Source organism: Numenius arquata, chromosome 3 (assembly GCF_964106895.1).
Source record: "Numenius arquata chromosome 3, bNumArq3.hap1.1, whole genome shotgun sequence".
NCBI classification, from domain to species: Eukaryota; Metazoa; Chordata; class Aves; order Charadriiformes; family Scolopacidae; genus Numenius; species Numenius arquata.
The window spans coordinates 21022033-21047523 of NC_133578.1; the positions used below are offsets into that span (position 1 = coordinate 21022033).

General features: G+C 36.1%; 1 protein-coding gene across 6 annotated transcripts in view; it reads left to right on the plus strand.

Annotated features, from left to right (window-relative positions):
- The window catches only part of LOC141462796 (sodium channel protein type 2 subunit alpha), a 57909-nt gene extending 33192 nt beyond the window's left edge, over positions 1 to 24717 (plus strand). For all 6 annotated transcript variants that reach the window (XM_074144830.1, XM_074144832.1, XM_074144834.1 and 3 more), the window contains exons 17-26: positions 6043 to 6163; positions 6529 to 6683; positions 7838 to 8011; positions 10153 to 10275; positions 15692 to 15973; positions 18652 to 18705; positions 19776 to 19913; positions 21002 to 21106; positions 22173 to 22443; positions 23522 to 24717. In XM_074144830.1, the coding sequence (XP_074000931.1) occupies positions 6043 to 6163; positions 6529 to 6683; positions 7838 to 8011; positions 10153 to 10275; positions 15692 to 15973; positions 18652 to 18705; positions 19776 to 19913; positions 21002 to 21106; positions 22173 to 22443; positions 23522 to 24717 (2619 nt within the window). The remainder of the gene's footprint in view (positions 1 to 6042; positions 6164 to 6528; positions 6684 to 7837; positions 8012 to 10152; positions 10276 to 15691; positions 15974 to 18651; positions 18706 to 19775; positions 19914 to 21001; positions 21107 to 22172; positions 22444 to 23521) is intronic.
- The last annotated feature ends 774 nt before the right edge of the window (positions 24718 to 25491 follow it).

Sequence of the window (25491 nt, forward strand, 5' to 3'; positions counted from 1 at the left end):
TATTTTACTTTAAGCAGTATTCAGCGCAAAAAAGCAGAGGTGCTGTGTCCTGAATGTCATTTCCTACCATTCTTACTTCTCACAGGAGTAGAACCAAGCTGGATCAGTCAAGCGGGCAGCTCTGGTGCCTTTTAGCGAGGCAGAGCATCGTGTCACCAATTTTACACAGGTTACCTAAGCAAGTTATACATCTATGTGTATATCCTATATAATCACTTTTTAACAGATATTGACTGGTCTGCATGCTCTTCAGCTATGATCCTGTCCCATTCATTGCAATAAAGTACAAAACATGCACAGCTGCTCTCTGCTGAGTCATGGGACTCATATCACAGCATGGTCAGGCAAGATCGGCAGCCCCAATATTTCTGTGGTTCAGATGCTATACTTTCCATGACATTTTAATAGTATTTTGCAGTGCATGCTACGTACCTTTCCCAACCTTGATGGTAAAGTTTTCAGGATTCTATTTTTGAAGGGTTTTCTTTCCTTTTGAAGGCAGACAGGATATGTAACATGTCAGAAGCTTATATAAGTCCATCTGTAAATTGTGTTGATAATGAAAAGCTGCTTAGCTATTTTGGAAAACTTTCATACTATTGTATTTTAGCTTATAATGAAGGTAACTTGCAAATTCATAATAGTCATGTTTTTATTTTTCACAATTTTTTTCTTAGAAATGCTTTTCTTCAATACTTGTATAAGCATTTAGTTATTTTGGAGATGAATATGCAGTGCTTGAAGCACCATTAAGCATGAAATTCATTTAATTTCCACAGTCAAAGCATGTGACCATCATCTGGTTAAAAAAGCTCATACAAAACTGGTTTTTGGCTGGTCAAACATTCAGAGATCAGTTCTGCTCTTACTTACGCCCACACTTAAAAGTGTAGAGGTGCAAAGAGAAAACTGATAGCAAGATCTGGCCCAATGTAGTCTTACCATAGCTCTTTAATTTTGGACCAAAAGGTCCCCAGCTTCCGTATGATTTACATCTCACCAATTAAACATTGCCATAATGTTTACAACACCATAGTTGTACAATGCTGCTTTCAGTCTGGAATATCAGTGGAGTTAAAATATACTTATTGCGTAGCTTTTTGTCTTATATTTTGCAAGGAATAATTTATCTGATAAGTCATATTTTGATTTTAAAATATTAATTATTCAAAATACTTTGATACTCTGAAGAATTTAGGCTTTGGATTGTTTGTGAATTGGTCACATCATATTGGCATATTGTGATTCATAGTGATGATATTAAGTTTTTAATATTAGAGTTAATTGGAGTTTGCTTAATTAATCTTTACAGAGAGCAGTTCTCTGCTCTGTTTCAGAAATATCCTTTCACTATTATTTTTGTGAATTAAAGAGCCTTTTTAAATACCTTCTAGTGGGAGTGCTTTTGCAAATATTTCTACTGCTACTTACGATGCTTTTGTTTTCATCCAACATTCTTGCAAATATTTTCATTTATGAAATGCTCATAAATAAGTAGCTCAAAAGAATTATGAATAGCAATAAAGTACAGAGTGGACTATAATTTAGGAATTCTGTTTTTTTACGGTATTTTCAAACAATAATCATCACAGAATTGTTTTCCTTTGATTTACAATGTTTTGGTTTTTTGAACTGATAGAGTTATTATGCCTGACTGTATAAGCACTAGAAAGAGTGCCATCCAAATTCCACTTAATTATACCAGTGGAACTACAATGATATTTACCACTTGGTCAGTTTTATAGGTGATAGAGCCGTACTGAAAAAGACTAGATAAGTTTGGATATAATATTGTCATTTAAATCACAGCACATCTCATTTTCATACTGACATCCACACAGCACTGAAAAAATAAAACAATATAATTTTCATTATTTAATATTTTCACAGGTATTTGTGAGGAAAGGAAATTAAAAGCAAAACCAAAATGGTGGTTTCTCTTGGCACCATCTTCCTGCTTATGTCTGTTCTGCTCTTTGCTCCTTTAGTCCCTTAAATTATGATTTCAACAGCTATTAGTGGCATCTTGGCCAATCATGAAATTTCAGGCTTTGTTAAAAAAGTCAAACTAAGAGCTGTACAGCTACTGTCAGATAATCATCTTGAAAACAAAGAAAGAAAGAAATGTTAGAAGCTCAAAGTGGCCTGGCTGTAAGTGAAGCAGAATTGTATGAATCTATGAGATGTTGTTGAGGTTCAGAAAGTAAATATATCAAAAAACTTCCTGACCTAATCTTGGCTGCTGCTTTTTGCAATGCTGCTCTGATAGGCAAGCTGCTTTCCACTTTCAGTTTCTATCTTGAAAGCTAAACTAAAATCTGTATCTCATACTGTACTGAATTGCTGACTAAAGCATGACTGGCAAGGCTGTTGGTAGATGTGATGTAAAAGATATATATATCTCTATGATGATCAATATATTGCTACTTTAGAGCCATGTAAGTACTTTTGTCTCCTTACTGTCTTCTGTGAAAAGGAGATGGAGTATGTACATTTTGAGGTTTTGAAAAGTAGATTTCTCTGAGAATAATTTCCTTAGCATACTATTCAGAAAAAATCTATCATCATAACTCTTGAAGAGTGTCTAATACTTGACTCTGTTAAATCTCATAATCTGGGTGACTGAATACTTCTGAAACCTAGAGCCATGGTATAAAAAAGGCTTAAAAAGGACTTGCTATTTTATCAAGTAACTTTTGGGTTTGATGATTATCTTGGTTCTACAGGTTCATTTTTTAAAAATGCTATATACATGTTAAGTATATAGCATTGCCTAAATCCAGGTTTTGTAATGCTGGTGAGCAGAGAAGAATTTATCAGGTACAACGGTAAATTTGAGATATGTTGAGGTAAAGAACTGGGACATATACTACATACCTAACATACCAGGGTTTGCAATTAGAGGTAGTCTAGCAGGATTCTATATGTGTGAACACTGGCAAGTCACAGTAAGTGGCAGAAGAGTCCTCCTATCTAGTAAAGCATATGGACAAAACATAATCAGCAATAACATGGTCCATTCCCAGGTGATTTTGTGTTGAATACATAAAAATCAGTACAATATCCCTGGGTCAGTTGCTTTATATCAGAGCAGAAGTTTCTTATGGAAATACATGATTGTTACTGAAAAGTTTTCCTAGCATATTGAACTTAATTGATTTGGTAAAATCTCAAGAAGTTGTATCATAAAACCTTCCTAGCTCTTTGTAATGCATACTGAATTTTATAAATATTGTATACAGTGCCATACAATAAATTCAATATTAAAAATAACAAATAAACAAAAATTATTTTTGCTGAAAATTTTTATTTTTTTCTTAGAATCATAGAATGGTTAGAGTTGGAAGGGACCTTAAAGATCATCGAGTTCCAACCCCCCTGCCTTGGGCAGGGACTTCTCTTTATAATTTTCTTCCCAAATGATACTGAATTATTACAGATTGAATTTACTGAATAACTTTTATAATGTGCTTCTTCATATACTGATCAGGTTGGGCCTAAATTCATGTAATAATAGAACAGCATGCTAAGGAAATACTCTGTTACATCAAGAACAGAAGAGTAACTGAATTCTCAGTGCATATAAGGCATTTAATTGTTGTGTTTCAAGTATCAGCTGCTATTGATTCAATTTAGGATTTTTCTGTTTAGCTTAACTCCTGTGATTATTATTACAGCTCTTTAAAAGAAGCATACCAGATTTTCAGTGAGAAGAGACTTGTAAGATACAATTCACCATACGTACTGGCCCGCATAAATAAAGATGGCTTTCTGATGTTCCTGATAATTGACTGTTCCACTGATCATTTTCTACCTTTTCTACCTGATCTTTTTGATCCATCCATATAGTGGATATCTCTAATCTTCCATCTTGAGTTAACTGTTAGTCTTACGCAATTTCAGTAATAGGAATTCATTACCCCTTCTTAAAATTAACATATGTTGATTAAACTAACTGCGTAATATCTGAGTTACTGAACTCTTCATTTTCCTGTAAAAGAATGGACAGTAGGTCTTTCAAACTTACGGTTTAACCAGTTCATAATTTTTGTTTGCTCTGCTACTACTACAGCATTCTGCTAGAAATGCTGTCCAGATTGGAATGATGCAAGCAACATTTTAAGAAAACTCTACATAATACAGTCACTTCTCAGTTTAAAAATTATTTGTATTGATATTGTATTGATAAACATTAATTTTTAACACCATATATAAATTTCTTTGAAATGTATCTTGTGTTTATGATATTTCTGGCCTTTTCTCCAACTGATTGACCTCCACTGATGTTTAAATGCTGTAGTCCTTACTTGAGGACTATAGTATTTATCCCATACTTTACAGTTTCTCCATTTCAGAGGCAGTATTCCACAATGACCAAACTGCCCTGCATTATCTATAATTTGAATATGTTGTAATGGGAAATTTGCTAATAATTATCTGCAGAAAAGTGTGCATCCATGTTTTTGTACATTGGACCTAGCCTCAGATGCTAAAGCTCATGCACAAACATGAGACATGAATATGTAAGCTGGGATTTGCAAAGAAACATAAAGGATATGGATGTGCAGATATCACTGAAATTATATGCATAGCATACCCTACAATAAATGTGTTCATTTGTTTGGTCTTCCTCTAAAATGTGGGCTATAGTGTACCATGGTACACAAAAATCAAAGTTAAGCCTATGTCAAAATCACAGCATGATATATTGTCAGTGTGATTTGATAAAATCAGATTGGGAGAGAAAGGAATTAATCTTCTTTTTGTTTGAAGAACATAGTTAATATTGTCTGTAGTGTAAAATTCCATTAAAGTTTTATGGTACTTTCTGTATTCACATACTTACATTGTTTACATTTCCTTTACAAAAAAATGTATAGAATTTTGAGCTTTTCAAACATGTTTTAAAGGAATAATGCCTCTAACTTAAGTTTTAAGTGTCAGCAAAGATGTATCTTTAATGTTACCATGGTCCATCTCTCTGTCTAATATTAATTCCCTATAGTCTGTATTCTAAATCTGCTTACATCATTCCCTTTTTAAAATTAGCTACTTATCAATGCAGCCATTTTACTGATGTTATACTCCACATAGTGATAACATTAGAAGAGTCATAGAATGCCATGATCAAACTACTTTTACTTATTATAGTACTCATATTTGTCTGCTGCCAACATAATGTGATGATGTGAAAGAAAAATTTTGAAGATTTGGATTATATTATTAGTATGATTCATCGGTACAGGATTGGTTTATGACAGTATTGGTTTAAAAGCATTTGTTTTCACTTTAGTCTTCCAAAAATAAAGATTTTTGGGGGGCTTTTATAGTGATTGGACATGTATGTGTACTGTACCAAAGTAATAAGTAGTTTCAAAATGCACAATAAATTCAGAAAATGCATTGGCAAGTGAGAATGCAAAATATCAGCTACTGCTCTTAAAGTAATGTGCTGCTCTTTTGGAAATAAAGAGAATTGAATTATCCTATACAACTCACAACGTGTTTTCATGTCAATGATAAAGAAAAGTTTATATTCAAACTTTTTAGATTTTACAGACTTGGTAGAAAAATATTTACTTGAGACATGAAAATACATTTGTGTAGCTTGCTGTTGGTTTGGTCATGATGTTGGAAAATTATTTATATTAATACATGCTATCTGAAGTGTAATCTAAAATGCAGCCACATGATTGGAATAATTAAACAGTACAAAGTATGGAAGGCACCCATTCCTAACTTACTGAAATTTCATTTCAGAATTCTTATTTGTGGCTCAGAATAGTAGTCTAATCATTTGAGCAATTCCTTGTATGAAAATATCAAAATATTTTCAATAGGGAAAATGCATATGGTGTAGTTTCTAATCTTGTGACCTCACCTGTAATAGAGCAATTTGGCATTAACAATTGTAGATAAGAAATTATTTTAATGTCAGAGCACGGAATTCATGCAAAATATTTTGGTATGCATTTCAAACATGAACTTCTATTCGAAATAAATAAAATTGAAAAAAATCATTATGTGGGGTTTCATTCGCAGAAATTAAATGCATCCAGTTCATCAGAGGGCAGCACAGTTGATATTGGACTGCCTCCAGAAGGGGAACAGCCGGAAGCAGAACCTGAAGAATCTCTGGAGCCAGAGGCTTGTTTTACAGAAGGTAGGTGAAGCAAAATGTATGCAAAGTGATTAGACCTAACTGTTGATTTGGGCCAAATTCTATTTTTATACAAAATCAAGAAGCAGTTTTGTGATTATAGTTGCATTTTCTGTTTGTATTAATAACTCCTTCAGAGGTACTGCCATAGATGTACTGTTTTCATGCGCTCTCTCTCCTTGCAAGGCATTGTAAGAGTTACAAAGCTTTAATTTCAACTACTGAAATGAAAATCCTCAAATAGGAGATACTTATTTACAAGCACCTATTCCAGTAGTACTGCAATAAGGGAAATGACTTCTGTTCATCATGATTCCTAATAAATATTTACCTTATTCTGACATATCAAAATTTATTATTGCACTTAGGCTGTGTGCGGAGATTCAAATGCTGTCAGGTCAGTGTAGAAGATGGAAAAGGGAAAATCTGGTGGAATCTAAGGAAAACCTGCTATAAGATTGTTGAACACAACTGGTTTGAGACCTTCATTGTCTTCATGATTCTTCTCAGCAGCGGTGCTCTGGTAAAATCAGTGTGGAACTATTGTGTCTATTTTAAGCAGCAAGCATTTATAATTACAGTTAATTATCATAGAATCCTAGAATAAAATCATAGAATGGTTCAGGTTGGAAGGGACCTCAAAGATCATCAAGTTCGAACCCCCCTGCCACAGGTGGGGACACCTCCCACTAGAGCAGGTTGCTCAAAGCCCCATCCAGCCTGGCCTTATATAGCTCCAGGTGACATATCAGAATTTAATATCAAATTCATAAATGTTCTAATGTCAACATACATCAACAAGTATTTGGCATGTATTGTGAAATACGTAAGAGTTTGCTCATAGGCTATGAAACAGATTGTTTGGCAAGTCCAAAATGTAGTGTTAATGGAAATAAGTTATATCAGACTGGTATTCACATGCCTTCATATTGATGATAATAGCTTTTTTTGTCTTATACACATTTAAAATAAACCACAGCTGAGTTAGGAACTTATCAACAGCAGTGTGAATTGTTAAACTGAGATGTAAGATGCCAACATGATTCTGTCAGATATTTTACCAGATTGATGTGTAAATCACGTGTGCTGAGTAAGTACTGAAGTAATTAGATCCTCGCAGCAGGAGCAAAATATAGTGTACTTGGTACGCTTGGGTCAGTGTACAGTGATTCACTGTCAATGTAGAAAGTTTCTTTTGAAAAGAGAGTTATTAATCTCTGTTCAGGATTGCTTTGTGCCTTACTGTGTTTAATTTGGTTTCAATTATTAGTTCCTCAAAAATTCTGCATCACAGAGTCATTATTAAATCCCTCATATAATTTTGATATAAAGTTGTAACTAGCACAAAGGAAATCCTTATGTCAATAAGCCATTGGTATCCAGGAAAATGAATGAAAATGAGATTTGGAGAATGGTATTAAATTTTGGTAGTAAATTAAATTTGGTAGTAAATTTTGTGGATCACTGTTCAGCTCAGCTGAAAGCTGAATATTGTGGTTGGAGCCAGCTTTATGAAATGAATATGGTATGGAGTGAAAGCAAAAGTTGTGCTTGATGGAAGGATATGTGCCTTATCGTCACATTTATCTTTCCAATTCAAATTCTTTCTTGGCTACTATATACCACACTGCAAATTGGGAAGACATTTAATTATATCTTCAAAAATTTTTTTCACAGGCCTTTGAAGATATATACATAGAGCAACGTAAAACTATCAAGACCATGCTGGAATATGCTGACAAAGTTTTTACTTATATCTTCATTCTGGAAATGCTTTTAAAATGGGTGGCGTATGGCTTTCAAACCTATTTCACTAATGCGTGGTGCTGGCTGGACTTCCTGATTGTTGATGTATGTATTCTTTTTCATTTTCTGTTTGACAGGCTCTAAAAATCAGAATATTATGTTTTCAGGATAAGCTTTCTCTTCTATTCAATGGAAACTCTTTTTTAAAATTGTTGCCGTAGTATGGTTTATAATTCTGTTGGGAAAAGAAAACATAATTAGGTATACTTATAACTCTAGAGATGTTTTGTTGATATTCCCAATTTTATGAAGTTGTAATGCTTTGTTGAATTGATGCTTTTTACTATTTTATTTTTTCACAATGTGGAAAGGATATTGTTCATCCTCTTCGGTTTTTGCTGTATATGGAATTTAAATATTTCAAAGTAATTTCTTTAAAGGTTTCTAACATTCTAATCAATTACTTTAAGTGTCCTGTCACTTACTCTGTGTAATGTGAAAGGAAAATACTGCTTGGAACTCTCAGTTCCATTGAACTATTCAGTACCCTTGCACTTTTCACTGCATCATATGGGTGGACTTAAAGAGACACTTGTAGAACTGTAGATGAGCTCCACTGGAATGGATTCTCAAATGGTTTTCAAAAGGCTGCACCACCAAGGAGCACATTGTCTGAATGAGACCTAGTGAGAAGTGCACTGTAATTTCAAGTGTAAATGCTCAACAGTGTATGCACAGTACTGGGTAGCATAAATGGAAGTCTACAGATCTTTAACCATATAGCAGACATCCATTTCCCTTCCATACCCAATAGCCTGACTACATCTTGTCGGTGCTAATAGGGCATCTTAGTTCCACATATGAAATTCCCATGGAATGCAAGGTAAGAATGTGTCTCAAATCACTTGTTTGCTCATTCAGAAAAGCAGCAGAATTCTATAGAAATTGCTATGTATCTCCCTAAAACTACAATGATATGATAGACCATGAAGCCTTTCTATGCAGAGCCTGGAAAACATTATAACTTTTAAATCCATACCAGCATTGTAGATCCTATGATTAAACATGGCTATATGCATATATAGTATTCTGTGATTGAGTCTGCACCCTTGTAAAACATTTATTGGCTCAATCTTTAGATATGTAAATTGCCACAATCAGTAGAGTTTTAGAGAGACACTGTGGACAATACTTTACACTGTCATTCTGTTTATTGTATTTATCAACAGATACTTAATTCTTATTCGATCATCTGTGGTTTAGTTATTTCTGTGAACTTTATTCATTTTTCGTGGCAACCTTAAACTGGTGCAATTTTTTCATGGAAGAAATTAATCTCAGAAGCATTTTTTTTTATCTTTAGTCAGAGGATTGAGATAACAAAGCAAAAAGATTAATTTGGAAATGAAAGAATTAAGAGACAACAGTAAGGATGGATGGGAAGGCCATTAAATGGAAGGAAACAGCAGATGGTTATTTTTTCTTTACTAGGGCCACTTCTTCCCAATAGTTTACTATAAATACATTTCTAAGGATTTCTAAGGATTATTGATGAAAGATAATTGTATTATTTATTTTACAGCTATTCTAGTTTATTTACTCATCTGCCTGCAGACCAGACCAGCGTTATGCAAGCCAGAATTGATGAAGTGGTTAAAGGAGTCACAGGGAATGTAATGAAGTGTGGATATGCCTAACAATGAAGCTTCTGCCATTGTCTAACAAACAGTTGGTTTTCAGTCTTGATTAGTCTGGTTAAATCTGAACAGCACTGATAGCTATGGCTGTTGAATAAGATTTTCCGGACACTAGAAAGTTACATTTGACCAAAGGCCAGGTGTGGATGTGGTTTTTTGAGAGCTTTTACATTCTCATCAAGTTCTGAAGATATCATGGGAAGTCCTGACCTAAATTGACCATTCCAATTCACCCAACTTTTGGGAGTTTTCTCTTTCCGTGTGACTTCACTTTCTTTAAATACCACCAAATGTTGACTGGTTTATGTGACTTTAGAAGGCATTTTTATACCATTCTACCAACATGATTTCATCAACAGGTACCTAGAATATACTTTTATTCTACTTTCTTTGACTTGAAAGATCTTTCTGCATTATAGAGGGATTCCTGGAGAAAGAGGTCCAGCCTTGAATCTTCTTGAGAAGTTCAGGGCACACATCATTCCCACCATATGTATCAAAAGGATATACAAGATGAATGAGCAATATTGCCTTTCTGTTTTTGTGTAGGTCTCTTTGGTTAGCTTAACAGCTAATGCCTTGGGCTACTCAGAACTTGGTGCGATTAAATCCCTTAGGACACTAAGAGCTTTGAGACCTCTAAGAGCCTTGTCGCGATTTGAAGGGATGAGGGTAAGACAAAATGAAAGACTCTGAAATAATGCATGCATACACAGAAACAATGCATGCAGAATAATCGACAAATCCATGCAGAAATGCTACACTATCATCCTATATATTTTGCATTTATCACTAACATATAAGCAAAAGGCTTCATCTGCTTATATGAATTCATGTGTTATTGCACACATTGTTACACTTGTTTAGGCTCCTTGGCCTTTCACTCTAATTCATATTTTCCTGGAGGGCCCAAGGATTTATCAACTGCATGGATCTATGCAACGTTACTACAAAACTGAGATTATCTCATACAAATAAGGCCTGCTATAGTCAGAACAGTTTTAAAAAAATACCTCCTCATAAAAGTGTGTGCACATAGACACACATATATATACACATGTGTATTTCATACAAATATAGAATATCATGCGTAGTCTGTCAAATATCTTTTAACCTACTATTCTGTAAATATTAATTGGGACTTTCTGTTACCATTTTAAAGTTTTGTAATGAATTCCTATATTAATAAGTAAATTGGCAGGGTTCAAATATCTTCTCTCTTTCAGATTAGAACTATTGCATTCTATTTAAGAATTTGCTAATATATCAAAGATGGAGCTGATTTTATGATTTCTGACCTAAATTGGTTGCTTACTGCTTTCCATATTGATTTTAAAATGTTGATTATAATCTATAGAACACTATGTGGGCTGAAAACATATTGGAAGACTTTTGCTGACAGAGTTGGGTATATTTGAGAAGTTACTGTCCCCAGCTATTTGTTACAGCAGTTACCACAGCTGAGACCCTCAGGTGGGCAACTGGGCTCTCAGTCTACTCCAGTGCAAAGTCAGACTGATCAGTTTAGATCACTTCTTTAGTGCACTGAAATGGAGAAAGACCTTTCATATTCTGCTATGACATGAAAGCTCTAGAAATGTTTCACTTAGGGGCAGTAGTCAACAGTTGGAGATGGTAGATATTTCTAGTTCCAGTCACAAGAAAATGTCTGACTTATACCTTCAGGGTCGATCTGTCTGCATTGCACATATTGACACATGATCTAAACAGCAGATGCACCTGAGAGTTTCAACCCTATTGCTGTAGTTAAAAGGGATCCTTGTGTGAGCTCCCTATGGCAGTCACTGATCTTTGGCATCCCAGGTTATAAGCTGATTAGCAAATTTATAAGTCAACTACAAATTGGTGAGCTTCTGAAGAAAATGTGACGCTCTATGTGTGTGGAAAGTAAAAAACCTCAACCAAAAAGGAAACAGGCTTTGATTAAAGGTTATAAATTCAAATAGGAAATACCTCATCATTGCTTCCAACAAATTTCTAGAACTTTGCTGAAGCAAATTTGAAAATTTGGGAAGCTTATATCAGATAAAAGGCCTATCTAAAACCTCAATGATATCTTTCTAAAAAAAAATCCCATTAGCTGCTGTTTTTTTATGAGAATGATGAGCAAAAAAAAAAGAATACAAAATACTACAAATTTTATATGTACAGTAAATTGCTTAAGTGGCAATTTAATGTGGCAAGGAAAAACCAACCACTTGGTTTTCAATGTTAATTGAATGGTACTTTTCAACAATGGTAATTTTCAATCCCATAACTTCCATGTTGGTGTAAGCTTCACCTACTGATTTGATCCTGATCTGCTGACTGTATCTCTTTGTAAAATACCCAGACGCAGCAGGGATTTATTGCTTTAGCAAAAGATATAATAAAAAGTAATTGATAAAGTAAATGGATAACCTCAAACTAGAAATGTGACCTATATTTTTACGAGTTAGGCAATTGCAATTAACCATTGAAATTTTCCTATGGATATAATGAATTATGCCTTATTTGAAGTAATTAATTTCAGGCTTAATGTCTTTAAAGATACAGTAACTCAAGTTGGTGAAGAAAATAGTATGGGAAGATTTTAAGATCTGATACAGGGAAATTCAAGATGTCTGCTCATAACAGTCATTTCATTGGTGTTCAACATCTATGAACAGAAAATATGACAATATAGTATGGTGCATATATTTGGATAGTCACTTAAAATTAGAATCATAGAATCACAGAATAGTTTAGGTTAGAAAAGACCCTTAAGATCATGAAGTTGAACTGTTAGCCTAACACTGCCAAGTCCACCACTAAACCATGTCCCTAAGCACTACATCTACACGTCTTTTAAATACCTCCAGGGACGGTGACTCAACCACTTCCCTGGGCAGCCTGTTCCAATGCTTGATAACCCTTTCAGTGAAGAAATTTTTCCTAATACCTGGCACAAGCTGAGGCTGTTACCTCTTGTCCTATCACTTGTTACTTGGGAAAAGAGACCGATCTCCACCTTGCTGCAACCTCCTTTCAGGTAGTTCTAGAGAGCCATAAGGTCTCTCATTTTCTCCAGGCTAAACAGCCCTGGTTCCCTCAGCCCCTCATAAGACTTGTGCTCTAGACCCTTCACCAGCTTCATTGCCCTTCCTTGGACGTACTCCAGCATCTCAATGTCCTTCTTGTAGCGAGGGGCCCAAAACAACACAGTACTCAAGGTGCAGCCTCAGCAGTGCCAAGTACAGTGGGACAATTGCTTCCCTAGTCCTGCTGGCCACACTACTTCTGGTACAGGCCAGGATGCCTTCCTGGCCACCAAATGACTTCCAGTGAGCATTATACTTCCTATATACAAGCAAGGAATTCCATTCTACACATCTCAGATTTTTAATCCACCATACTTTTCTCTAGGATCAGGACTTGTGCCTGCTCAAACTAATAATTAATAGAAAACATTGCCCCTATGGAAAACATGATGTTTCCCCTGCATCTTCCCACCACTCCTATTGCTAGGGGAATACACTTTAATTTGCACTTGCAACTTCATGAAAGTAGCCTCTGAGAGCATAATTATCTGTCTATGCTCTGACCTAAGCCATATCACTCACTGCTATATGGCGCTAGGCACATACTACCTTTTTTTTAACCACTAAACAATGCTTTTAATGTCTTTCTAATGCTTTTCCTGCTTTCACTTGCTGTCAGGCCTTGCCCTGTTTTCTCACACCCCTATTACCAATGGAAGCTAGGAGGTGTCTGGATCACTGTTTTCAGTGATGTTCAACTGTATTTTTTGAGTATCTTCAAATGACTCATATTACCAGCTGGTCCCTCTATAGCTTCAGGACTCAGACTGAAAACAGAGAAAGTAGGTTAGCTGTAGAAATCCAGCAATTAAAGAAAGAATAACATAACTGAACCTGCAGCTGTAGCAGAAAGAGGAGCAGAATTCTCGGGTGTAATGAGACTGAAAGCTCGAGGACAAATATTTTCACTTCATTAACTATCCCTTTATATCTCAATAATTGTTCCTGTTGGATGTTATTATTACATTTAAGAAATCTTCTTATATTTAAGTAGAAAAATTGAGATAACTTTAAATAAAAATAATGTAAAAACAATAACTAATATATGTTTGGAAAATATTCCCAAATTGGGAAAAAATGATGTCGCCATTTATTATTCCAATCAAACTTCCCACTAAAATCAGTGAATTAGTGGATTGCCAACTTAAACTACTTCAGCATTATTATTAAACTATTCATTTGTTTAGGTCAAACTACTCCTCGTGTCCTTCCAGAGTCATGTCATTACAAAGCTGAGAGTACAGATCTGTGGATGTAAGACCACACTGTTGAAATAGTCAGAAGAGATTTATCCATTAGTGAGGGAGTCCTCTCACCCAGCTGATGAATGATAAAATGTGATATTATTTCTGCTTATTGATTTATAATAGGTATTGTTAAGGAGATTTTTAGTATGAGTAAGAAACTATTTTTTTTTTATTTCCCATTAGAAATAAACACTTATTACAACATGTGATTTAAAGTATGTGGCAAAAAAAAAAAAATGCATGGAAGCTTTGAACTTCATCAACTATTCTGTGATTTTATAGAGTCATTGAGTAATCTACATTGAAAGGAACCTCATTTGGCCAGCTCCTAAATTTAACATAACAACAATTTCACTGAGGTCCTAAAGGATGTCAAATATTGTCCAGAGTATGTATCACCCCGAAGAGGTATTGTTTTGGCAGGAATGGAGCCCTGAAAGTAGAACAAGTATTCCTCCTTTCCTTCAGCCCAAGGGTACTATGTGGTATACATAGTAGTGGTTCATCAGCTACTCTAACATTCAAAGGTTTTATTTTCTATTCTGTAAAATGGCAAGGAATGAAAGGTGATCTACCTAGATGACTAATTTTACAAGTAATTGATTTTATGGAACCTATTAATTGTGGATATAAATGTAATTCCAAAAATATTTTACAGGCTTAACCTACATATTTTTATTTCAAATAGAAACAAATAGCATAGTGTGCTAGGGGATCTGTTGTAGTACCTACATCATATAAACTAAATGAATTATAAATAATCGAACCTATGTAATATCTAAGGTCCTGCATTTTTAAAATGAAAACTTCATTAGGTTCTAAGGATCTGATTCGGTTGTTTTGGCAAAATTGGCAGTGGTGCTCCATAGTTATTAAATTTTATATTGTTAGACTTAGTTGCAAACAGATTTAAAATACAAGTTAACTAATTTAGCGGTTCATCAATTTCATCATTAAATAAATCATTCTCATTCACAATGGACCTACTTTCTCCCTAATTTAGTTTTCTTTACTATTTTATTTTTATTCTGGCGTGTTTTTAATCATCATTCATCATCATACATGAACTCTTCATGATTTTCTTTCCTGAAGCCTGATTTCCCCCAAAATTCATTTGGGAATTAAATCAAGTCTCATCCTTCTTCAAGTCTTATCTGCCACTTGCCTGAATGCTACTAGCTTTTCTGTGTTCAGATACTTAGCTGGTTTCCTGGTTTGAACACTGTTAGGATTTTATATATAACAATCCAAATGAACTTGCATACATTCCTAAGTTCTTTTATTTAAAGGAAGTCTTAAAGTTACTTTTAACATTTGCTCAGTAATATTGATTTGGACTGTTTATCCAGTAAACATGCAATAGAAGAAAGTCTGTTGTGTTTGATGCATTCGGTCATTAGAAATATTATGGATAGGGTTTTGCAGACATGCATTAAGTAAATACTCTAAAAAGAATTAAAAAATGCTGATTTTTTCATATTTTTTTTTAGTTCATTTTACCTGTTTGTTGTTTTTTCCCATTTTTAATGCTACTATGTGCTACTGTTTGTGTGTTTTTCCTTCTAATTATATTGACATTTTATTTTTCCTCCATACCGCTTTTCTTAGTTATTACTCTCAACAATAAAAAAAGTGTAACACAGATATTAGAATTAAAATAAAGTATAAAGTGTTACATTTAAGAAAAGTTGATGAAGCATTTGTAAGATACTGGTGCCTGTGTTCTTACACAGTATCTCTTTGGTTTCATTTGTACTCTAGGTGGTTGTGAATGCCCTCTTAGGAGCAATTCCATCCATCATGAATGTGCTGCTTGTTTGCCTTATATTCTGGCTGATCTTCAGTATCATGGGAGTAAATCTATTTGCTGGAAAGTTTTACTACTGTGTTAACACTACAACAGATGAGAGATTTGATATCAGCCAAATCAACAACTACAGTCAATGTGAGGAGCTCATAAAAAACAATGAAACTGCCCGATGGAAGAATGTCAAGGTTAACTTTGATAATGTAGGCCTTGGTTATCTTTCTCTGCTTCAAGTGGTAAGTCACCACTCCTTAATTTCTGTTTCTATATCTCTATTGTTTACTTGTAACAGGAAAAAGTAATTTTTCATTGTTTCTTTCATACAATCATAGAATAGTTTGGGTTGGAAGGGACCTTTAAAAGTCATCTAGTCCAACCCTGCCCTGCAATGAGCATGGACATCTTCAACTAGATCAGGTTGCTCAGAGCCCTGTCCAACCTGACCTTGAATGTTTCCAGGGATGGGGCATCGACCACCTCTCTGGACAACCTGTTCCAGTGTTTTGCCACCCTCATTGTAAAAAATTTCTTCATTATATCTATTCTGAATCTACCCTCTTTTAGTTTTAAACCATTACCCTTTCTCCTATCACAACAGGCCCTGCTAAAAAGTTTGTCCCCATCTTTCTTATAAGCCCCCTTTATGTACTGAAAGGCTGCAATATTAGAAGGCCACTAGGTTAGTCAGGCAGGACTTGCCTAAGGTGAAGCGCTGCTGGCTGTCTTCAGTCACCTCCCTGTCCTCCATGTGCCTTAACATAGCTTCTAGGAGGATCTGTTCCATGATCTTCCCAGGCACAGAGGTGAGGCTGACAGATTAGTAGTTCCCAGGGTCCTCCTTTTTACCCTTTTTTAAAATGGCTGCAGTGTTTCCCTTTTTCCAATCACCAGGGGCTTCAGCCAACTGCCGTGACTTTTCAAATATCATGGAGAGTGACCTGGCAACTACACCAGCTAATTCCCTCAGGACTCTGGGATACATCTCGTCAGCTCCTATAGACTTCTATATGTTCAGGTTCTTCAGGTGGTCACAAACGTGATCTTCTTTACAGTGGGAGGGACTTTGCTCCTCCAGTCCCTGTCTTGCAGTCCATCCACTCGAGAGGTGTGGGGAGAGAGGTTACCCATGAAGACAGGCAAAAAAGTTGCTGAGTACCTCAGCCTTCTCCTTGACCGTTGTTACCAGTTTGCCAGTCTTGCTCATCGGAGGACTTTCTTTGACCTTCCTTTTCCAGCTGACGTACCTGTAGAAGCCCCTCTCAGTCTTTGCGTCCCTTGCTAAGTTCAGCTCCAGCTGCACTTTGGCCTTCCTGACCCCATCCCTACACAACTGGGCAGCATCTCTATATTCTGTCCGAGATACCTGTCCCTGCTTCCACTGCCCATGCATTTCCTTCTTGCACTTTAGTTTGACCAGCAGGTCCCAACTCATCCATCCCAGTCTTTTGGCCTCCTTTGCTGATTTCTTTTACCTGGGGATCAAGAGCTCTTGTGGTCTATGGAAAGCATCCTTAAAGATCTGCCAGCTCTCTTCTGCTCCCTTACCCCTGAGGGCAGTTTCACAGGGGGTCCTATTAACTAATTGCTTGAAGAGCTTGAATTTTGCTTTCCTAAATGTCAGGGTCTTGACTTTACTCTTTGCCTGACCCATAACTCTGAGGACTGAGAACTCCATCAGTGCATGATTACTGCAGCCCAAGCTGCCTCCAATCTTGTCATCACTGATAAGCTCACTTGTGTTGGTGACCAACCGGTCCAGCATCGCATCCCCTCTGGTAGGGCTGTCTACTACCTGGCTTAAGAAGTTACCCTCCATGCACTCCAGGAGCCTCCTTGATTGCCTACAACTCGCCATGCTATTTTTCCAATAGGTGTCGGGGTGGTTGAAGTTCCCCAGCAGGACGAGAGAGCCTGTGAGCGTGATGCCTTCTGTAGCTGGAATAAGAACATTCGTCAATAGGTTCCCCTTGATTGGGCAGCCTGTAGTAGACACCAACCACAAAGTTCCCTTTGTTGCCTTGGTCTCTTATTCTTACCCGTAAGCCTCTAACTTGCTCATGTTTCTTCAGAGTTAGCTCTTCGCACTCTATCCATTTCTTGATGTAGAGGGCAACACCTCCACCCCTCCTTCCTTGCCTGTCCCTCCTGAACAGCCTGTAGCCATCGATAGCTGCACTCCAGTCATGGGATTCATCCCACCAAGTTTCAGTAATGGCAACTAGGTCACAGCTTTCTAGCAGCATGGTGGCTTCCAGCTCATCTTGTTTGTTGCCCATGCTGTATGCACTGGTGTAGAGGCACTTCAGCTGGGCTGTCGGAAACACCCCATAATTCCTTTGAGGTATTTCACTGGTGTTTCACTGTTGGCTCCTATTATCTCAGGAGCCCCTGGCTCATCTCTGTAAGACTTCAAGTGAGCTGCAGTGTAGTAAGCACGTCTGAGAGCAATGGACTGATAATCCTTTTATTTAGAAATCTTGTCTCTTGCTTCTTGGTTTGGAACTATAAAGTGTGGGATAAATTCATGACTCTACAGAAATAATACAAAGTATAGACGCTATGCTGACTATGAGAAGAAAAAAACATAATTCAAACCTAATTCACCTTAGCCGCATAGAATCTGTATCAAGTACACCTACTTTGCTTATACACAGAAAATAATTTTTATATTAGATGTTACTCATAATTGATAAAAGTTCTTAACAGATCCTGTCTCCTGCATAGTCAGATATTAGAATTTGCTTGCAATTCTCATATATGAATAAAACATACAATAGAAAGCAAGAATCACCTATCATTCTGCTTGTGTTTATGATGAGCCCTAAAGACACTTAGTCTTCAGCTGTTAAACGATGTTTCTGACATGCCATTTTCCAGGAGAAGCATGAGGTAAGCTCTAGTATTCTGTTTACAGGCTACATTTAAAGGATGGATGGATATCATGTATGCAGCTGTGGATTCTCGTAATGTAAGTATAGTCCCTCGATTCCATTTGTTTTGACTGTAGAGCTCCAAGATTTAAGAATGTAATTTTAACATTGTTCAGAAATAACAATCAAAATGAGAGAACAAGTTGTTAGTATAGTTTTGTAGCTAAAAGAAATGGAAACCATAGGAAAGATACAAGAGGCAAGGAAAGCAGAGTAGTCCTAAAGGATTCCATGTTCCCTATGGTGCAGTTGAACCAAATTTCCTCAGTTCCACAGCAGACTTAACTACTGCCATGAAATGCCTTTTCCTCCTCTCATTATGGGCATTGAGACGTTATTTAGATTTGGAAACACACACCAATACACAGCTTAGAGATGATTTTCTGTAACATTGATCTTTTTTTAAAGTTGAGACTTTCACTGTGGTCTGCAAGCCACCTGACTCCTTTCTTCAGGGCACAGTTCCTATTCTTAACTCAGCCTGTGCATTTTCTTACCCTTTTGCCTTCCCCTCGCTCCCTTGATGCAAGTTGTCCTCTAGTTCTAAGTAGACAGCTGAATAAACTATACTGGTAAAGCTCTAGCTTTTTTGGTAAGCAACACTCACAGCAGGATGCCTGTTGTGGTATAGTAAATGTGCATAGCTGTACCAAGAAAATATACTTTATCAAAACATGGCTTGGATGCATCTCTTCCATAATCCAGGGCAGCTTCCTAAGTACCTATAGCAGTGAAAGCTCCACAAGCCCACATCAGGACCCTCCTGCGAGACATACAGAAAAGTCTGCAGCTTTACAAACTGGTGTTTCTGATCGTCTATAGACTCAAGACAGATGGTACTATACTAGTTTAAACTGATTGTGTCATCAGTATGTATTGCTTGCTCATATAGGCCAGTTAAATTTTTAAAAATGAAATATCAATTTTGATAGCGAAGTTATTTTTCAAGAATGTAACTTCATAGATTGAAGATCAGTGGGATGGATATGTGGGAACTTGATCATAAGAAGCAAAGATCAGAGTGAGACAGCCCTAAATTCTCTCCAGTAGATATTTGATTCTGTGCTCACAGTCAAACTAGGGCTTTGTTTCTATGCCTTTTTTGCAGGTTTTGGATCAGCCTAAGTATGAAGATAACCTGTACATGTATCTTTACTTTGTCATCTTTATCATCTTTGGATCATTCTTTACCTTGAACCTTTTCATTGGTGTCATCATAGACAATTTCAACCAGCAGAAAAAGAAGATAAGTATTCATCATTATTCTGAAAAGCTAAAATAATGCTTATTTTTGGTCTACACACAATAACTTTATTCATAATATACTATTTTTTCATTCTATGATAAATTAATATGTGCTTTGCATATTAAATACATTACATTATTAAAGCATACAATTTGGCTTTATGAGGGTTTGATGGACAAGTGACAACATATGTCTGTCCATGGTTAATGAAATACCCAATGTCATCTTTGTAAAGATGTGAATTTGGGGCTGGAGTTTGTAATAGACTCATAAGAAAGCTAACCATTGAAACAGCTAAATGTAGCTATAAAACCTCTTAGCTATACTATCTTCATGCCTCAGAGCTCAGCAGTTTAGATTTCTGAACTCTAGTAATAAACGTTGTATTATCTTTATTTGTACTCTTTAGTCTTTGTACTTTGTCAACTCCTTCAAAAAGTATCAGTCTTTCAGCTGCAGAACTTAACTAAAGTATCTGGCTACACAAAGTGTTATTGGAGTGGTGGAATCCATGGAGCTGTTGGATCCACGTGCTGAAATGAGTTGAGATGGAGAGAAATTGGCTTTTGTTTTCTACTCGTTCCACGTAGTAGTTCCAGGATCTTCTGCTTCAAGTCCTGCCCCAGTGGAGGGAGAAGAAGAGGTTGTGAAATATGATCGCCTGGATACCTTCTAATTCTCCATTGGTATCATAGATGTCAGTTCTGAAATTTTGCCAAAATTTACTCTAGAGGAAAAACAAGAGAAGGGGCTTGGAATATTTTATTAATTTGTAATAAGCGATGGAATTTAGTAGAACAAAGAAAAAGCCCGTCTCTTTCCTCTGTACCTCCCCTCTCCCCAGTAAAAAACAGAGGTCTACCACAAACAATGCAAGTTCAAGAGCCTCTCAAAAATACATCCTAAACATTGAGTGGAATATGTACAGTACCAAAGTACTAATAATCATGACAAAAGGAGATTTTTATGTGTAACTTTACCCACAGATAAGAATGTGAACAAGAGTGATTATTACTATTCAGTATCTTTGTTTATAAGTAATCAATAGAGATACGTGATTTTAACCAGTTTTTGTCTCTTTGGTTTACTTTGGAGGTCAAGACATTTTCATGACAGAAGAACAGAAGAAATACTACAATGCAATGAAAAAATTGGGTTCAAAGAAACCACAAAAGCCTATACCTCGACCAGCAGTAAGAATCAAAATCTTTACTGTTATTTTTACATTTATTTTAAAATGAGATTATTTCAATTATGTTTTAGGCTGAATTAAGTTGTGAGCTAAAAAAACAAGTGATATAAGAAAAGTCTTATTCATCTGAAATATTTTTTTTCTTTTGTAGTCTGAATATGGAGGACTCTGCTGTCCTTTTTTCCCCCTCATTTTCTCTCTGCTGATGGCAATGATATTTTATGTGACATTTTTTCAAAACACTGGTTTGACTAGAACAATTAAATCTGGCAGTGCATTTGTCAAAATATGTGAATGCCTTAGGGCACAGGCTTTTTCAGTTATTGAGGAAGGCTCAGAAACTGCTGTATTGGGGCAAGTTACAGTATCGTTGCCTGAAAAAAGTCCTTTTGCCCCTCACATTCCTGTTGCACAATCCATACAATGGTTTGCTCCCCTGAGCAGGGCTCTTCTAGCACTACGGAGCAGGGTTTGGCTGGGACAGAGAGTGATTCTAACTCCGCAGTTCTACTTAGGATTGTGGAACCTGCTCAGTGGCCACTCCAGCCATCGGTAAATTCTCCATAGCTGAAAAATGGAAGATACTGTTTTAAAGGTTATTTTGGTGGCATGAAGAGCACTGAATTCAGACCTTGAAAATTTTACAAGTTTTCTGACCAATGAAGTGCTATTAACTGTCAGCCTGCTCACCCCACCCCCCATCCCCACTTAGTTTTTTTCAAATTTTGCCAACTAAGCATTCAGTTAATAGTCTACATCACAAAAGGTTACAGCGAACTGGTTGAGGGCAGCAAAGTCTCCTTTCCAACTTTAAAAAAATGCACCATGCATATTTTGAAATCAACTCTTTAATGCTTATAAACACAGTAGTTGCATTTCTATTTAATTTGTGCTTACATGTACAAACTGGAAAATTCATACAAATTGAGGACTTGATGGAAGATGTGAAAGCCCCTTCATACTTGATTTAAATAATATATAGCAATATATATATATATATATAGCAATTTCAAAGAAGAAATTTTACCCAATGCATATTGTAATGAATCTTATTTTTCCTCCTTTAGAACAAATTCCAAGGCATGGTCTTTGATTTTGTAACAAAACAAGCATTTGATATCAGTATCATGATACTCATCTGCCTTAACATGGTCACAATGATGGTAGAAACAGATGATCAGAGTGAAGACATGGAAAACATTTTATACTGGATTAACCTGGTGTTTATTGTACTTTTCACTGGAGAATGTGTCCTGAAATTGATTTCACTTCGCCATTACTACTTTACTATAGGCTGGAATATTTTTGATTTTGTGGTTGTCATTCTCTCCATAGTAGGTAAGAACCATTCATTTTTTATGAAATGGCTAATGCTGTGGAAACTGAAACATTTTTGGCATGTAAAGTCTATGTATATTTTGGTTCAACATTGGCACTAGAAATCTGCCCCAAATTTTCTTTTCCTCTGATTTCATATTATCCATAAAATAACTGAACAGTATGGCAAGAAATTTTTTAGCCATAGGTTTCATACACTCTCACTTTTCTATTAGTTGAAATTAGATCGTTATTCTGATTTCAGTAGAAATTCCTCAGCATAGAAACAAACCCATACACAAAAGGCAATTTTTATATAAATTAACAGTGGCAGTTACAGGAAAAGAGTCAAGCAGTCCAAAATCCATGAGCAAAATCTGTGTGGGACTACTATATGGCTCCACTAATCTTTGCTTTATCTAGAACAGAAAACCTGAAAGAACCTCAGTAAAATTCTTTCATTTTAACTTCTCAGGATGGTTGTGGCATTTTTGTATGGAAATGGGATGTAGTTATTTTTCTGCTTTGAGGCACATAATGTAATGTTCAATTCTTCTACTCTTAGTTCTAAGATGCCTTTTTATTATCAGTTGGTTTATGTTTGGAATTGCTGTGTCATTAATATTAAAGTTTCATTAGTTATTTCATGTGTGATTAAGAAGTTGCAGTTCTCTTCAAACATACAAATTTTCTTTCAATACCATTACATGGCATTCTAATACTACTGTAAATATGATCTTTCTTCAGATTAACTGAGATTATTTTTGTTACAGTTAAACAGAAGGCTATTCTTCTGGTCTCAGCATTTGCTAGTCTACATACACTAGTTACCAGTTTATCCTAATAAAAATTGATGTTGTGTATTTGTGTCTCTGTTTGCATACATAGTCATACAATTAATACTTAGAAATGTCATTGATGTAGTTTTTTCTACAGGGTTTTATGGGTTACCAAAGCATACCAAACTGTAAAGGTTTTATAAAAACAGCTAATTTCTAAAATCTGTTCTTAAAGTTCTACAATGTTTGTAGCATAAATCTTTAGCAGTGTTTTTAAAATGTAATAATATTTTTTGCTAATTAAACTTGTTTGTCAACAGGTATGTTCTTAGCGGAGATGATTGAGAAATATTTTGTATCCCCCACACTATTCAGAGTGATCCGACTTGCCAGAATCGGTCGAATCCTGCGTCTCATTAAAGGCGCCAAGGGAATCCGCACTCTGCTTTTTGCTTTGATGATGTCTCTTCCTGCTTTGTTCAACATTGGTCTGCTGCTGTTCCTGGTCATGTTTATCTACGCCATCTTTGGCATGTCCAACTTTGCCTATGTTAAGAGGGAAGTAGGGATTGACGACATGTTCAACTTTGAAACGTTTGGCAACAGCATGATCTGCCTCTTTCAAATTACCACATCTGCTGGCTGGGATGGTTTGCTAGCCCCGATTCTTAACAGTGGGGAGCCAGACTGTGACCCCCATAAAGATCATCCGGGGAGCTCTGTGAAAGGCGACTGCGGCAACCCTTCTGTTGGGATATTCTTCTTTGTCAGCTACATTATCATATCATTTCTGGTAGTGGTGAACATGTACATTGCTGTGATTTTGGAGAACTTCAGTGTTGCTACTGAAGAAAGCGCTGAACCCTTGAGCGAGGATGACTTTGAGATGTTCTACGAAGTCTGGGAGAAGTTTGATCCCGATGCAACACAATTCATAGAGTTCAGTAAGCTATCAGATTTTGCAGCATCTTTAGATCCTCCTCTTCTTATAGCAAAACCAAACAAAGTCCAGCTTATTGCAATGGATCTGCCCATGGTAAGCGGCGACAGAATTCACTGCCTTGACATCTTGTTTGCTTTCACAAAGCGTGTTTTGGGGGAAAGCGGGGAGATGGACGCCCTCAGAATACAGATGGAAGATCGGTTTATGGCAGCCAATCCTTCTAAAGTCTCCTATGAACCAATTACAACCACATTAAAACGAAAACAGGAGGAAGTATCTGCTGTCATTATTCAGCGTGCTTTCAGACGTCATCTTTTAAGGCAAAAAGTCAAAAAAGTTTCATGTATATTTAATCAGGATAAAGGTAAAGATGAGGATGATCTGCCCATGAAAGAAGATATGATTATGGATAAACTAAATGAGAACTCTACTCCAGAAAAAACAGATATGACCCCATCCACAACCTCCCCACCCTCCTATGATAGTGTAACAAAGCCAGACAAGGATAAATATGAAAAAGACAAATCAGAAAAAGAAGATAAAGGTAAAGACAGCAGGGAAAGTAAAAAGTAACACAGAATTCTGTTTGTGATAAACTGTTTACAGCCTGAAAAAGTATGTATTTGTGTCAACAGGACTCCTGTAGGAGGTACATGCCAAACTGACAGTTTTTACATATATAAATATATATATAATTATATATATATATATAAAAGGTCAGTGCCTATAACAAGACAGTGACCCCTCGTCATCAAACTGCAACTCTGTAAAACAGGGTAACATCTTGACAGGAGGTTGTTGTTTTCATTACCAGCTGACACTGCTGAAGAGAAGATAAATTGGCCAATCAGACTGTAGGGACCAGTTTAAAAGAAAAGGTGTGAACCTATGAATCTCTGTGTTTAACATAAAACACACAGTACAAAAATTGTATCCACTGTTTGCATTTCAACAGCCACATTTGCCATATTTTTACAAAAATCAGTGTTGGTGAACTTACCATTTTTTAATTCACAGGTTGTTTACTATTATATGTGACTATTTTTGTAAATGGGTTTTACGTTGGGGAAGGGGGTATGAGAACCAGGTGTTCTACTCGCGGATTCTCTATAATGTACAGACAGAAGTGATTTGCATGAAGGCATGCTGCACTTGTAGTTCATGCATGGAAAAACATGATGTCGCACAAAGCAGCAGAGTCTGACTACTTCCATGTTTCAGGGTGGCTCTATATTTTGAGGTGCTTAATAACAGTATCCATCTAGTATCTCATCCAGACAAATCTTAATGTGCCTGTAAAGTCCCATAGAGTCTACAATAATAGAACAGATGTTTTATTTTTTCATA